A 16694-nucleotide genomic window follows, 5' to 3' on the forward strand; every position below is an offset into this window, starting at 1 on the left:
TGGGGTTCATTTTTCGTAACTTGTTTACAGTTCATATTTTGTGGTGAGTGAAGGTGAAGGTGTGCAGTATGGCTGCCAATAACACTATGACATCTTTGCTCAAGTTGAGAAACATTCAAACGTTGCCCACAATTCCAGTTTGCAACTCTGTATTAGTAGACAGTCAATAGCATCCGATCTTGAAATATGTCTTGCGGTTATTACACAAACACCTTCACGAGAACTCGACATTTCTTCAAATTATACGGGTTAAGACCCAAACATGATAGATGTTGCCCAATGCACCGTAGTCAAATCATGTATCTTCCAAGGTGTATTCAAGTGTGCCAGTATCATTCAAGTCAGTTGATGAGGCATTCACAGAAAACCGTATCGACCAATAGTTTCAAATGTAAAGTAGAGACAGGCCCAGGATTGAAAGAGTTTGTGACAAATGGACGATTAAGCCCTCCTTTGCAGAATGATTGTGGCGAGAGGATTCCGTATGTTGACGATGCAAATTACTGTGGACAAAACAGAAAAGGTAGATAATCATGGTTCACCCACTGTTCAATTTGCAATGAAATACGCCATTTTAATATGGAAATATTTCAGACTGCTTCGAATAATATTATGTATAATTTAATCAATGTATAAAGCAACATTTGCATCATGATGGGAACAGATAGGAACTTTTGGAGATTATAATGAGAAAACAATATGTTATGTATGAGTATAATGATAGTAAGGGCAGTGGGTAGGTTTGAGGCTGATGTATTGTCCCACCAAAGGCCTAGGTTTGATTCTCCTTAGTGGTGTAGTGTGTGAAGTCAATTCTTGGTAATTCCCTGCCTTGATCATGTTGATGTTAAAAGCTGTGTGAAACTGAACTCACTCAGTGTCACGATTACTATTTGTTATAAATGACATAAATGAAGTGTAATATGCAATGATAGAATTTTATTACAATCAGCTGGTCATTAATTATTTTCAGTTTATTTTGAAACCTATGGATGTCAGATGAATGTAAGTGACACGGAAGTTGCCTGGTCAATCCTGCAAAAGAGTGATTTCTCAAGAGCCAACAATGTGAAAGAGGTATGACGAGGGACTTTTCAAGATAGTCTTTGATGTTTTGTGATACTTTGGCATGTCAGGAATTACCCAGTGTTGAAACCTTTAAAATGCATTTCAACACAATTCAGTATATTTTTGTCCCTATACAATATTTAGATTTGTCACATCCCAAACAATACAGAGAATTCATGTGTATAGACCCTAGTATAAGTAGTGAAACTAATAAAAGCATAACAATTAACATGTATTATGTGTGCAATAATAGACACATGTGCAAAAATAGACACAATGAAGCATGAATATATTTTAGGTAAACATGTTGTGGTAAATAATCCTGTTTGGTAATGGTTACAAATAATTTGGAAAATGCTGAAAATTAGCTGACATGATTTGAGGCATTGAATGTTTAGATGTCGGCTGAAATTAATAAATTTAGTTTTAAGACTGTGTATCGTATGTGTAACTGCTTATACATGTACTGCCGTCTGCAGGCCGATGTGGTGTTGGTGATGACGTGTGCTATCAGGGAGGGTGCAGAGGAAAAGATCTGGAACAGATTGGAGTATCTAAAGTCATTAAAGACAAGGCGGGGCAAGAAAGCAACACCCATGAAAATAGGAGTATTAGGTACTGAAATATACTATGCAACATGGCAGAGATATGTCATAATGCAATCTAACATGATAACCATTTATTGAAGTGTGTATGTATATGTATATGTAATTAACTTGAAATGAAGCTGCACATGTTTAAGTTTGAAGACAAATTCAGACACTGTTTGTATGACAACAACCCGTAACATTCAGATATTACCTGGATACTGACTATCCCTATCACAAGTTTAGTAGTACACTTTATCATGTTTATCGTAATGATGCGTGACAGAAACACACTTAAATTTAATTCAGCTTTTCAGCAGTATTTACCTGGTACACATATCACATCTAGTCAGTTATTTGAACCTAATTACATGAGAGCAAACTGATGTAATTACTTCCATGTCCTTCTACATTTCCTCAAGGTTGTATGGCTGAGCGGTTGAAGTCCAAGATTGTAGACAGAGAGAAGATGGTGGACTTGGTATGTGGACCTGATGCCTACCGAGACTTGCCGCGCATGTTGGCCGTCACACAGAGCAACCAGGCGACAGGTCAGGTGCCATGCGTTCATAGCAGGGATTCAGTGTTCACATGTAGTTTGGCAACAAATACACACAGATTGTTTTCTTCATTCACCTGATGGAGTAACAATCTACTCCGAAACACCATGTTCCTCATATTACAGATGTCAGCATCCATAACCTCTCCCCTTTAGGTGTATCACTTCTAAACACCATTCAAAGATTCACATGTTTTTTAGAAAACCATAATCAAAAAAGTATTTGAACCATTGTTTTTTAGATATTCAAGGGAGGCAAACGTGTCTTAAGGACAAGAATTGAGGATTAAGCTTTGAGGCAATATAGAGTTACTGGATTATGTATGACAGAATATTGTACAGAAGCCCTCTAAACCGGCAGCCCTCCAATCCGGCATGCTCTCAATATCAGCACTCGAACTTGGTCCCGGTAGAAGCTAATTTATGATCATAAACTGTCCTCTAAGCCAGCACGTCCTCTATACAGGCATTTTGTGCCGGTTTAGAGGGCTTCCACTGTACCTTATTGAAGATTTGGACAAGCACATTATACACTTATGTTATGTTGTCATCGGCATGAAAGTAAACTATTAAGTACTATTAGTTCAGTATCAGATTGTTACAATATTCTTGAATTTGTAAAGAGAGGTGATTTAGCCTATATACCCTGGTATATACTTTATTGAACAAACTATTCCTGACATCTGTGTAATGCCAGATTTTCTGATTTCCATGAAGCAGAAGTGTTTTGTTGGCCATTTATAATGTATATGGTCAAATTAATATAAACAGAAATACTCCAGTTGTGTATCTCACCTATGAAGACATGATTGTTCTAGTTCTTCAACAACATGTATGTTAATTGTTGTCTGCAGTTGAATGATTGTTCTCATTAAGTATCGGTAGTCTAACATCTGCTGCTCTCATGTGTTAGCATGAATGATCTGTTTCTCTCTTTCTGTACCCGTGGGAGACTGTGGGGTCACACAAGCTACAACAGAGTTGTAAAGTGTCCCTTGGACAAGCTACAAGCCCATGATCATGGGTTAACATCCCAGATTCACTCTGATTGTGATCACTGGTTTGTCAGCACCATACTGATTGCCATGGTTTCCATGAAGGTGGTAAACACATCACACCATGAAGGTAGTGAACACATCACTCCATGAAGGTGGTAAACACATCACACCATGAAGGTGGTGAACACATCACACCATGAAGGTGGTTAACACATCACACCATGAAGGTGGTGAACACATCACACCATGAAGGTGGTAAACACATCACACCATGAAGGTGGTGAACACATCACACCATGAAGGTGGTGAACACATCACACCATGAAGGTGGTAAACACATCACACCATGAAGGTGGTAAACACATCACATCTGGCTGTCTTTCCACATTAACCTGACACGTTGTCACTCACTCACACACACACGCACTCACTCACTCACTCTTGTTGCAGTGAATGTTCTACTGTCTCTTGAAGAAACGTATGCAGATGTTGTTCCTGTGAGACTCAACCAAGATTCTAAATCAGCATTTGTGTAAGTGTCTGCATAAGATACCTCAATGGAAGATACTCTTCAGCTATGATCTGTTTTTACAAAAAAAGTTATAATTTGCATTAGAAAATACATGTATGAATATGTGTGTTACCTTAGTTTCATTATGTACTGGTGTAAAACTTTCATATGAAGATAATGAAGAAAACACAAATTATTATGCTGCAGTCTCTTTTGATTTTTGTGTCCAGCGCCCAGTTCCACAAAGCGATGGTAGAACAAATAACAGTCTTTGTTAAGTATGGGTATCACTATTACCTTAGTGCTGAATTGTTTTCTTGAGCGGAATCCAGATACTGTGTAATTTTAGCCAGTGGTACAACTAATATCATGTCCATCTGTATTGTCTTCCACCATATAGCTGGAATATTGCTGAGTGCGGCATAAAACTAAACTCCCTCACTCACTGTATTGTCTTGTCACCATTATCACAGTGCGAGTCCTTGATGTAGTAACCTAGGGAATTACAGTTTAGTACGTAACTGAGATATTTCTGCATGAAGATTCAGGATGTTCCCGAGTCAGGTGTAGAGGGCGTGGTACATGTGATGGTGTTTGTTGCCAGGTCGATCATGCGTGGTTGTGACAACATGTGTACGTACTGCATTGTGCCGTTCACTCGCGGGAGGGAGCGGAGCAGACCCACCTCCTCCATACTGGATGAGGTGAAGGGACTCTCAGAGCAGGTGAGTGTCTGGGACTGTTTCACCTGTACACACCTGTACAATCCTGCTGCAGTGTCACCTGTACACACCTGTACACACCTGTACATTCCTGTTGCTGTGTCACCTATACACACCTGTCGTCTCCTTTTAACAAATTTACAGTTTATATTTCTGCAATTTAAACATTTACAGTAAACAGGTGTGAATTAACACTGATGGCTCATGTCATGTATCTGTGAATGGATTCCGAGTTAGAATCGGTCCCAAACAGGAGGTGACTTAATGGATCAATGACTTGCTTGATGTATGAACAGACAGATGAAAAATATCAGTCACTGATATGATGCATGGTGTTGGTCCATAGGGAGTAAGGGAGATAGCTCTGCTGGGACAAAACGTCAACAGTTACCGTGATACCTCAGAGCAGACTCACAAAGTCAGCAGCAACCAGCTGAGTGCAGGGTTCAGAACGGTATACAAACCACGGGAGGGAGGGCTGAGATTCGCTGACCTGTTGGAGAAAGTGGCATCTGTTGACCCCGAGATGAGAATCCGGTTTACATCACCTCATCCTAAAGACTTTCCTGACGAAGTAAGAATGTGTGAAATAGTTGTAGCATGTTGATATTTTGCTTTTAGATTCCAGTTTATTCTTAAGACTTTCAGGAATATGGGTTTGTGATTGCCAAGTCTGATGGAAAGTGAACACATTCTTGACAAATACACATTATTACAAGCGTGTTAGTGGGGTTGGGTTATACTTGTGGTTAAAGCAGTGTCTTGTGATGCTGATTCTTGACATGGATAACTTGTGTAAAGCCCACATCTGGTGTCCGCTGCCCTGACATTGCTGGAATATTGCTTAAAGTGAATAAAACCATACTCACTCACTCACTACAAACATAAACACACCACTGACATAGAAAGGAGTTAGCACACCACTGACATAGAATAGGAGTTAGCACAATGGTTAAAGCGTTCGCTCATCACCATGATCACACTGAAGGCCCAAGTTTGATTCCCCACATGGGTATAATGTGTGATGTCCATGTCTGGTGTCCCCCCACCGTGATATTGCTGGAATATTGCCAAAAGCGGGTAAAACCCAATTGACTGACTCACTCATGGCTATTAACAAGTTTCTATTCAACCCAGTTTGGCACACCTGACCAGGTAGGTGGGTTCTCCAGTTCATTACATTTTGGTGGATCTCTGTCAAAGCTTAAATATATAATCTGTGAAATGAACAACCTATTAAATGAAGCACCTCTAAAATAAGTTGACTATCTTTGTTATATGGGACAGTGGAAACTACTAGACTCAAGATGGCTGTCCTAATTGCTCTCTGTCTCTGTCCCATTTACCATGAAAAATGCAAGATCTACAGTAGTTGCTCTGAATGAATCATGTTTTCTCATTCCAATCTAACATCAGTTTCCCATATCAGGTGCTGCATCTGATTCAAGCGACGCCCAACATTTGTACACAGATCCATCTGCCGGCCCAAAGTGGCAACAATGAGGTGCTGGCTGCCATGAGAAGAGGCTACACCAGGGAGGCCTACCTTGACCTGGTCAACCACATCAGGTCCATCCTGCCTGGTAGGTCTATGTCAGGTTCATCCTGTATGGTAGGTCCATGTCAGGTCCATACTGTATGGTAGGTCCATGTCAGGTCCATCATGCCTTCTAGGTTCACATCAGGTCCATCCTGTCTGGTAGATTCACGTCAGGTCCATCCTGTATGGTAGGTCCATGTCAGGTCCATCCTGTATGGTAGGTCCATGTCAGGTCCATCCTGTATGGTAGGTCCATGTCAGGTCCATCCTGTCTGGTAGGTCCATGTCAGGTCCATCCTGTATGGAAGGTCCATGTCAGGTCCATCCTGTATGGTTAGGTCCATGTCAGGTCCATCCTGTATGGTAGGTCCATGTCAGGTCCATCCTGTATGGTAGGTCCATGTCAGGTCCATCCTGTATGGTAGGTCCATGTCAGGTCCATCCTGTATGGTAGGTTCACGTCAGGTCCATCCTGTATGGTAGGTCCATGTCAGGTCCATCATGCCTTCTAGGTTCACATCAGGTCCATCCTGTATGGTAGATTCACGTCAGGTCCATCCTGTATGGTAGATTCACGTCAGGTCCATCCTGTATGGTAGGTCCATGTCAGGTCCATCCTGTATGGTAGATTCACGTCAGGTCCATCCTGTATGGTAGGTCCATGTCAGGTCCATCCTGCCTGGTAGGTTCAACTCTTTGTCATGCCAAAATATATAAAAGAATATTACTGTTGTTAAGGGTATAAAGCAAGACTATCCAGTGATCAACAGCATGAGCATTGATCTACGCAATTGGGATACAATGACATGTGTCAACCAAGTCAGCGAGCCTGACCACCCAATCCTGTTAGTTGTCCCTTACGACAAGCATGAGTTACTGAAGATCAATTCTAACCGGATCTTCATGGGTTATATATCAATAAAAACTTGTGGCATGGTATGTCACTGAATAAAACAACATTAATTCAGAATAATACAAACAGCCAAACCCACTCATGCTCACATACACATACACACAACTCAGCTCAACTCAACTCAACTCAAGTGGTCAAAAGATTCAGGTCAATAGGTTCTCATCAGGTCCATCCTGTTTAACCATGTTTACCTACTATACACCCTGGTATTACAAATGATCTTGTTATATGAATATTCACATGAGAATCAAAAAGGTTACATTTGCATCCGTCAACATGGTCTGTCTACTCCAGGGGTGGCCTTGACGAGTGACTTCATCGCGGGTTTCTGTGGGGAGACTGAGACAGCTCATCACGACACCCTGGACCTCATCAGACGAGTCCAGTACAACTTCGCCTACTGCTTCCCCTACAGCATGAGACAGGTGTGGATGGACTCACGAACTGCTCTGTCAGCTGTGTCTGTCCCTGTAGATTCTGTCCTGCAGCATGAGACAGGTATGGACTCACGAACTGCTCTGTCAGCTGTGTCTGTCCCTGTAGATTCTGTCCTACAGCATGAGACAGGTGTGGACTCACGAACTGCTCTGTCAGCTGTGTCTGTCCCTGTAGATTCTGTCCTACAGCATGAGACAGGTGTGGACTCACGAACTGCTCTGTCAGCTGTGTCTGTCCCTGTAGATTCTGTCCTGCAGCATGAGACAGGTGTGGACTCACTGAACTGCTCTGTCAGCTGTGTCTGTCCCTGTAGATTCTGTCCTGCAGCATGAGACAGGTATGGACTCACGAACTGCTCTGTCAGCTGTGTCTGTCCTGTAGATTCTGTCCTGCAGCATGAGACAGGTGTGGACTCACGAACTGCTCTGTCAGCTGTGTCTGTCCCTGTAGATTCTGTCCTGCAGCATGAGACAGGTGTGGACTCACTTTTGTAACTGCTCTGTCAGCTGTGTCTGTCCCTGTAGATTCTGTCCTGCAGCATGAGACAGGTGTGGACTCCTGAGAACTGCTCTGTCAGCTGTGTCTGTCCCTGTAGATTCTGTCCTGCAGCATGAGACAGGTATGGACTCACGAACTGCTCTAGGTCAGCTGTGTCTGTCCCTGTAGATTCTGTCCTGCAGCATGAGACAGGTGTGGACTCACGAACTGCTCTGTCACTGCTCTGTCAGCTGTGTCTGTCCCTGTAGATTCTGTCCTGCAGCATGAGACAGGTGTGGACTCACTGAACTGCTCTGTCAGCTGTGTCTGTCCCTGTAGATTCTGTCCTGCAGCATGAGACAGGTGTGGACTCACGAACTGCTCTGTCAGCTGTGTCTGTCCCTGTAGATTCTGTCCTGCAGCATGAGACAGGTATGGACTCACTGAACTGCTCTGTCAGCTGTGTCTGTCCTGTAGATTCTGTCCTGCAGCATGAGACAGGTGTGGACTCACGAACTGCTCTGTCAGCTGTGTCTGTCCCTGTAGATTCTGTCCTGCAGCATGAGACAGGTGTGGACTCCTCACGAACTGCTCTGTCAGCTGTGTCTGTCCCTGTAGATTCTGTCCTGCAGCATGAGACAGGTGTGGACTCACGAACTGCTCTGTCAGCTGTGTCTGTCCCTGTAGATTCTGTCCTACAGCATGAGACAGGTATGGACTCACGAACTGCTCTGTCAGCTGTGTCTGTCCCTGTAGATTCTGTCCTGCAGCATGAGACAGGTGTGGACCCTGTAGATTCTGTCTGCTCTGGACTCAGAACTGTGTCAGCTGTCCCCTGTAGATTCTGTCCTACAGCATGAGACAGGTATGGACTCTCTGAACTGCTCTGTCAGCTGTGTCTGTCCCTGTAGATTCTGTCCTGCAGCATGAGACAGGTATGGACTCACGAACTGCTCTGTCAGCTGTGTCTGTCCCTGTAGATTCTGTCCTACAGCATGAGACAGGTGTGGACTCACGAACTGCTCTGTCAGCTGTGTCTGTCCCTGTAGATTCTGTCCTGCAGCATGAGACAGGTATGGACTCACGAACTGCTCTGTCAGCTGTGTCTGTCCCTGTAGATTCTGTCCTACAGCATGAGACAGGTATGGACTCACGAACTGCTCTGTCAGCTGTGTCTGTCCCTGTAGATTCTGTCCTGCAGCATGAGACAGGTATGGACTCACGAACTGCTCTGTCAGCTGTGTCTGTCCCTGTAGATTCTGTCCTACAGCATGAGACAGGTATGGACTCACGAACTGCTCTGTCAGCTGTGTCTGTCCCTGTAGATTCTGTCCTACAGCATGAGACAGGTGTGGACTCCTGAACTGCTCTGTCAGCTGTGTCTGTCCCCTGTAGATTCTGTCCTACAGCATGAGACAGGTGTGGACTCCTCACGAACTGCTCTGTCAGCTGTGTCTGTCCCTGTAGATTCTGTCCTACAGCATGAGACAGGTGTGGACTCACGAACTGCTCTGTCAGCTGTGTCTGTCCCTGTAGATTCTGTCCTGCAGCATGAGACAGGTATGGACTCACGAACTGCTCTGTCAGCTGTGTCTGTCCCTGTAGATTCTGTCCTGCAGCATGAGACAGGTGTGGACTCACGAACTGCTCTGTCAGCTGTGTCTGTCCCTGTAGATTCTGTCCTACAGCATGAGACAGGTATGGACTCACGAACTGCTCTGTCAGCTGTGTCTGTCCCTGTAGATTCTGTCCTACAGCATGAGACAGGTATGGACTCACGAACTGCTCTGTCAGCTGTGTCTGTCCCTGGAGATTCTGTCCTGCAGCATGAGACAGGTGTGGACTCACCACGAACTGCTCTTGTCACTGCTCTGTCAGCTGTGTCTGTCCCTGTAGATTCTGTCCTGCAGCATGAGACAGGTATGGACTCCTGACGAACTGCTCTGTCAGCTGTGTCTGTCCCTGTAGATTCTGTCCTGCAGCATGAGACAGGTATGGACTCACTGAACTGCTCTGTCAGCTGTGTCTGTCCCTGTAGATTCTGTCCTGCAGCATGAGACAGGTGTGGACTCACGAACTGCTCTGTCAGCTGTGTCTGTCCCTGTAGATTCTGTCCTACAGCATGAGACAGGTATGGACTCACGAACTGCTCTGTCAGCTGTGTCTGTCCCTGTAGATTCTGTCCTACAGCATGAGACAGGTATGGACTCACGAACTGCTCTGTCAGCTGTGTCTGTCCCTGTAGATTCTGTCCTGCAGCATGAGACAGGTATGGACTCACGAACTGCTCTGTCAGCTGTGTCTGTCCCTGTAGATTCTGTCCTACAGCATGAGACAGGTATGGACTCACGAACTGCTCTGTCAGCTGTGTCTGTCCCTGTAGATTCTGTCCTACAGCATGAGACAGGTGTGGACTCACGAACTGCTCTGTCAGCTGTGTCTGTCCCTGTAGATTCTGTCCTACAGCATGAGACAGGTGTGGACTCACGAACTGCTCAGCATGAGACAGGTGTCAGCTGTGTCTGTCCCTGTAGATTCTGTCCTACAGCATGAGACAGGTGTGGACTCACGAACTGCTCTGTCAGCTGTGTCTGTCCCTGTAGATTCTGTCCTACAGCATGAGACAGGTATGGACTCACGAACTGCTCTGTCAGCTGTGTCTGTCCCTGTAGATTCTGTCCTGCAGCATGAGACAGGTATGGACTCACGAACTGCTCTGTCAGCTGTGTCTGTCCCTGTAGATTCTGTCCTACAGCATGAGACAGGTGTGGACTCACGAACTGCTCTGTCAGCTGTGTCTGTCCCTGTAGATTCTGTCCTACAGCATGAGACAGGTATGGACTCACGAACTGCTCTGTCAGCTGTGTCTGTCCCTGTAGATTCTGTCCTACAGCATGAGACAGGTATGGACTCACGAACTGCTCTGTCAGCTGTGTCTGTCCCTGGAGATTCTGTCCTGCAGCATGAGACAGGTGTGGACTCACGAACTGCTCTGTCAGCTGTGTCTGTCCCTGTAGATTCTGTCCTGCAGCATGAGACAGGTGTGGACTCACGAACTGCTCTGTCAGCTGTGTCTGTCCCTGTAGATTCTGTCCTGCAGCATGAGACAGGTATGGACTCACGAACTGCTCTGTCAGCTGTGTCTGTCCCTGTAGATTCTGTCCTACAGCATGAGACAGGTGTGGACTCACTGAACTGCTCTGTCAGCTGTGTGTGTCTGTCCCTGTAGATTCTGTCCTACAGCATGGAGACAGGTATGGACTCTGAACTGCTCTGTCAGCTGTGTCTGTCCCTGTAGATTCTGTCCTACAGCATGAGACAGGTGTGGACTCACGAACTGCTCTGTCAGCTGTGTCTGTCCCTGTAGATTCTGTCCTGCAGCATGAGACAGGTATGGACTCACGAACTGCTCTGTCAGCTGTGTCTGTCCCTGTAGATTCTGTCCTACAGCATGAGACAGGTGTGGACTCCTGCACATGAACTGCTCTGTCAGCTGTGTCTGTCCCTGTAGATTCTGTCCCTGTGTGCATGAGACAGGTGTGGACTCACAACTGAACTGCTCTGTCAGCTGTGTCTGTCCCTGTAGATTCTGTCCTACAGCATGAGACAGGTGTGGACTCACTGAACTGCTCTGTCAGCTGTGTCTGTCCCTGTAGATTCTGTCCTACAGCATGAGACAGGTGTGGACTCTCACGAACTGCTCTGTCAGCTGTGTCTGTCCTGTCTGTAGATTCTGTCCTACTGTCCTACAGCATGAGACAGGTATGGACTCACTGAACTGCTCTGTCAGCTGTGTCTGTCCCTGTAGATTCTGTCCTGCAGCATGAGACAGGTATGGACTCACTGAACTGCTCTGTCAGCTGTGTCTGTCCCTGTAGATTCTGTCCTACAGCATGAGACAGGTGTGGACTCACGAACTGCTCTGTCAGCTGTGTCTGTCCCTGTAGATTCTGTCCTGCAGCATGAGACAGGTGTGGACTCACGAACTGCTCTGTCAGCTGTGTCTGTCCCTGTAGATTCTGTCCTACAGCATGAGACAGGTATGGACTCTGAGAACTGCTCTGTCAGCTGTGTCTGTCCCTGTAGATTCTGTCCTACAGCATGAGACAGGTATGGACTCTGAACTGCTCTGTCAGCTGTGTCTGTCCCTGTAGATTCTGTCCTACAGCATGAGACAGGTATGGACTCACTGAACTGCTCTGTCAGCTGTGTCTGTCCCTGTAGATTCTGTCCTACAGCATGAGACAGGTATGGACTCACGAACTGCTCTGTCAGCTGTGTCTGTCCCTGTAGATTCTGTCCTACAGCATGAGACAGGTGTGGACTCTGACTCTGAACATGAGACAGGTGTGGACTCACTGCTCTGTCAGCTGTGTCTGTCCCTGTAGATTCTGTCCTGCACAGCATGAGACAGGTATGGACTCACGAACTGCTCTCTGTCAGCTGTGTCTGTCCCTGGAGATTCTGTCCTGCAGCATGAGACAGGTGTGGACTCACGAACTGCTCTGTCAGCTGTGTCTGTCCCTGTAGATTCTGTCCTGCAGCATGAGACAGGTGTGGACTCACGAACTGCTCTGTCAGCTGTGTCTGTCCCTGTAGATTCTGTCCTACAGCATGAGACAGGTATGGACTCACGAACTGCTCTGTGTCAGCTGTGTCTGTCCCTCTGTCGGCTGTGTCTGTCCCTGTAGATTCTGTCCTACAGCATGAGACAGGTATGGACTCACTGAACTGCTCTGTCAGCTGTGTCTGTCCCTGTAGATTCTGTCCTACAGCATGAGACAGGTATGGACTCACGAACTGCTCTGTCAGCTGTGTCTGTCCCTGGAGATTCTGTCCTGCAGCATGAGACAGGTGTGGACTCACGAACTGCTCTGTCAGCTGTGTCTGTCCCTGTAGATTCTGTCCTGCAGCATGAGACAGGTGTGGACTCACAAGGGGTGAACTGCTCTGTCAGCTGTGTCTGTCCCTGTAGATTCTGTCCTGCAGCATGAGACAGGTGTGGACTCACGAACTGCTCTGTCAGCTGTGTCTGTCCCTGTGTCTCTCTCCCTGGATTCTGTCCTGCAGCATGAGACAGGTGTGGACTCATGAACTGCTCTGTCAGCTGTGTCTGTCCCTGTAGATTCTGTCCTGCAGCATGAGACAGGTGTGGACTCACGAACTGCTCTGTCAGCTGTGTCTGTCCCTGTAGATTCTGTCCTGCAGCATGAGACAGGTGTGGACTCATGAACTGCTCTGTCAGCTGTGTCTGTCCCTGTAGATTCTGTCCTGCAGCATCTGTCTATGACAACTGACATCCCTGATCTGTCTGTCTTTGAGAACTTCAGAAATAGGCCAACAAATGAGTGACAGTTTACATCTCTTATTTGTCGTGTTTTTCAAACCTGTGGTTGAAGTCTATATGTCCTATTTTAATACATTTGATAAATTCATTGACATATTGTTTATCGGCTTATTCAGTTGTGTATTCATGTCTAGAAAACTCGAGCCTACCACCGACTAACAGATGATGTTCCTGTTGATGTCAAGTCACGGCGCCACATGGAGCTTATAGGAGCCTTCCGCCAGGGAGCCCAGCAGCTCCACACAGCTCAGATAGGTTCTCAACAGCTCGTCCTAGTTGAAGGTGTAAGTGGCATAGGCACTGTTGTGAGCTTGGGTTTCCTATTAAGTCATTCATTCTTAACTGTTTGAGAATTGAATAATTTAAAGGTTTAATCATGACTGAAACTATTTACAAATGTTGTTTTATCTAATATACTTGTTTTTGTTTTGCAGGACAGTAAGAAAAGTGAACACGATTTAGCAGGGCGAAATGATGGCAACACTAAAGTCATTTTTCCCAAAGTAGATGTGCCTTCTTGTGCTGGGTCCCAACAGCAGCGAGTTGTCTCCCCTGGGGACTATGTGGTGGTGCAGGTAGTACAAATCAAAGTGTTATCTTCTTGATACTCACACCTGTACAAACAGGATTCTGTAAGCTTGCTAATCTGATAGCATTTACTCTGAATTCGACCGTATTATCAAGTGTCTTAATTGATGAGTCATTGAATCAGAGTACTTCACTTCCTTTGCATATGGATGCAGGTGATGCCTCCAGGACATGGAGTTCCCTGACTGACAAGGCTGAAGCACCTTAACCTGTCCTACATTTGCTCAGGTCACGGAGGTTATAACAGACTGGTGCTTCAATTAGTTAAGGGCAGCTATGTAGCTATATTTTCACAGGTCACAAGTAACTACTGGGTGAAATGTTGCTACGGATTACAATGAAACTATATAATGTCACTAGTGTTACACTACCACTGCGTGTGTTGCAGGTGACGTCGTGTTCCTCCCAGGTGCTGAAAGGGGTTCCTCTGTACCACTCCTCCCTGCAGAGCTTCCACCAGCAGAACACAGCAGCCAGAGCACATGCCTCCAGAACATAAAGACCTTGTGTGTGTGTGGATAATGTATAGTCATTAAAAGAATGTGTGTGTTGTTTGCAATGTGAACTTATTTTTTCTGTGTGTTCCCAGGGAGATTCTAGGACTTGGTCTGGGGTGTTCTCTTTTTGCCTGCATGTACTGTTTTGGGATTAAAATTACTAGACCGTAGTAATCCTTACAACAATGGGGATTAAAGCTATAGTCTGTAGTAGAAAAGCACGTATGCCAGCACTTGTTGGTAAACAGTAAAGTTTATCACATTTTGTTTATTGCATATATCAATAGCGAATATACGAATATGAGTTATTTGAAAATAAGGTGACATTTTTAATTTTACTAATATTGCATGTAACATATGCATACACAATATGTCATGTATACAAATATACAAAAATGAATTGTCTGACAAATATGATGAAATTTTAAATCAGCAAATAAATAAATAAGCGTTAAATGTTACACCAGGAAATAAATACTTTTGTGCACTGTGCATTATACATAAATACAACGTACGTACAGATGTATAGTTTGTTTCATATGACACAATAATCACATTCACAATCCCACCAGATCGTGCAGTTTTATAACCCCATGCCTCGATCATGAATACTTTTAATGACTAAGTTGACTAATCATTATGAACTGTGTTCAGTGTGGTCGGCTTGTGAGCTTGGTGGTGAGTGGATACTGAACTCCACTTACTTGAACAGACTATAATTGTGCAGGCACTGGACTGTTAACCCTAATCCGCTATAGCCAATTAAAGTGCAGGCCAAAAGAGAATACAGCCTTGGTCTCAGCAGTCTGTTGCTGTGGAAACGAGGTTCAGTGATTATGTTGCTCATAATATCAATCACGTGTTGGCTGTCCCCGACTCCACTATTTGCTTGTGGCTTGGGCATACCTGAAATATTGCTATCGATGGTGTAAATAAACTGAATTTCCTTCAGAGATTAGGAATATTTGAGGGGATAATGTTTCCAGCATTTTCACAAATATGCTGCAACAGAGTGTAATTTTATAGCTGCATCAGCATTTCTCAGCCATATAGCAACATATGTTGACACAAATCATGACAAGACATGCATAAACAGTTACAAAGTAATGTCAAAGGTAAATAACAAATAATGACACAACACGAACTTTCCTGTTTCATGCTTCAGCTTTATGTACAGGGAGATATTCAGTCCACCACATAGACCATGTACATATCATACCATGCATTACTTCTTCCCTGAACATTAAGCAGAGACATGGAGGAGGAAAATTAATCCCCAAGTCCGCAGTATATTTGTTCAATTCCATTCACTACTCCCGTGTTTACATCGGTATTTACACGTAGTTCCAATATACATTTTGATTCCCTATGTGTAACGGTTTCTTAACGGTTTTCTGATATCGTTGTCCCTTGGTGATACGATTTAGGACGGTAATGATCCCACGGTATGGTTTCGCTTTCTACTTTGTTATATAAACAACCCTCCCAATCTTCATGAGATGCTCATGACCCGTTAACATCCAGGTTGGAAGATATTTGTAGTGGCGATTAAAGGGATCGGGTGGTCAGGTCACACCTATAATTCTCAAAGCTATACTACTATGGATCCCGACTGCAGATGCCATGAATGTATACAACCATCATGATTTTAAGTTTCCGACTACATGTCATACCATCTACTTTCATTTTAGATATCATCTTTTCTTGTCATGATACTGTTTCATATATCTATGTATATTGGAGCGGTCTTCATATAAGTTCTTTCGAGCTTGTTGACCAATCCAGTTCATGAAAATTCTGTCTTTGCTTTTTCATGAAATAAATATGTTTAAACCAGGTCACATGTTTGATGCATGTCATCGTGCCCCCATTGAGTAAATGATGTCAGTGGATTGTCTCGTCCAGACTCTAATATGTACAGACCACGTGTCAGAAAGATGGAGTATGGTGGTGTAAAACGATAAACAAACACACTTGCTCCTACAACCGGACCCTCATCATGGTGGTCACCAGAGGCTTTAAGTACTCGGTTATAGTCATCATAAGCATATTCCATGAAGGGCCCTGCAGGACTGTCGGCTATAGCCTGAAGCCAGGCGTCATCCACTTGGTCCAGGGGAACTGGGGCGGTGGGGTAGCCTAATGGTATAAGCGTTGGCTCGTCACGCCAAAGACCCGGGTTCGAATACCCACATGGGTACAGTGCGTGAAGCCCATTTCTGGTGTCCCCCGCCGTGATGTTGCTGGAATATTGCTAAAAGCGGCGTAAAACCAAACTCAGTCAGTCCGTCCAAGGGAACTAGAGTTAAGACAGCTGCTCTTCTCACCAGCCGTTTAATGTCTTCATCTTCCTTGTAGTTTGTGGCAAGGCCTTCTTTCTGCACACGGCACCAAGTACACTGCGTGTTGTGGAAGAAATATCCCCTAATTAGTATTCGGGACAACAACA

At 44.8% G+C, this 16694-nt stretch overlaps 1 protein-coding gene across 1 annotated transcript; it reads left to right on the top strand.

Annotated features, from left to right (window-relative positions):
* The first annotated feature begins 52 nt into the window (after positions 1-52).
* LOC124291435 (mitochondrial tRNA methylthiotransferase CDK5RAP1-like) lies at positions 53-14307 on the top strand. The gene is made up of 12 exons (XM_046728422.1): positions 53-523; positions 974-1077; positions 1548-1683; positions 2078-2206; positions 3663-3744; positions 4328-4448; positions 4792-5019; positions 5875-6028; positions 7193-7323; positions 13295-13444; positions 13595-13735; positions 14137-14307. Exons 1-12 carry the CDS (start codon positions 187-189, stop codon positions 14245-14247), a joined length of 1824 nt encoding a protein of 607 aa, XP_046584378.1. The 5' UTR covers positions 53-186; the 3' UTR covers positions 14248-14307.
* Positions 14308-16694: the final 2387 nt, after the last annotated feature.

Source organism: Haliotis rubra, unplaced genomic scaffold (assembly GCF_003918875.1).
Source record: "Haliotis rubra isolate DU_JTF1 unplaced genomic scaffold, ASM391887v1 Scf491, whole genome shotgun sequence".
NCBI classification, from domain to species: Eukaryota; Metazoa; Mollusca; class Gastropoda; order Lepetellida; family Haliotidae; genus Haliotis; species Haliotis rubra.

Coding starts and splice junctions, on each gene's coding strand:
- LOC124291435 (XM_046728422.1), top strand. CDS start 187: ATGTCTTGCGGTTATTACACAAACACCTTCACGAGAACTCGACATTTC. Junction 1,078..1,547: donor GAGCCAACAATGTGAAAGAG/GTATGACGAGGG, acceptor TGCCGTCTGCAG/GCCGATGTGGTGTTGGTGAT. Junction 5,020..5,874: donor CTAAAGACTTTCCTGACGAA/GTAAGAATGTGT, acceptor TTCCCATATCAG/GTGCTGCATCTGATTCAAGC.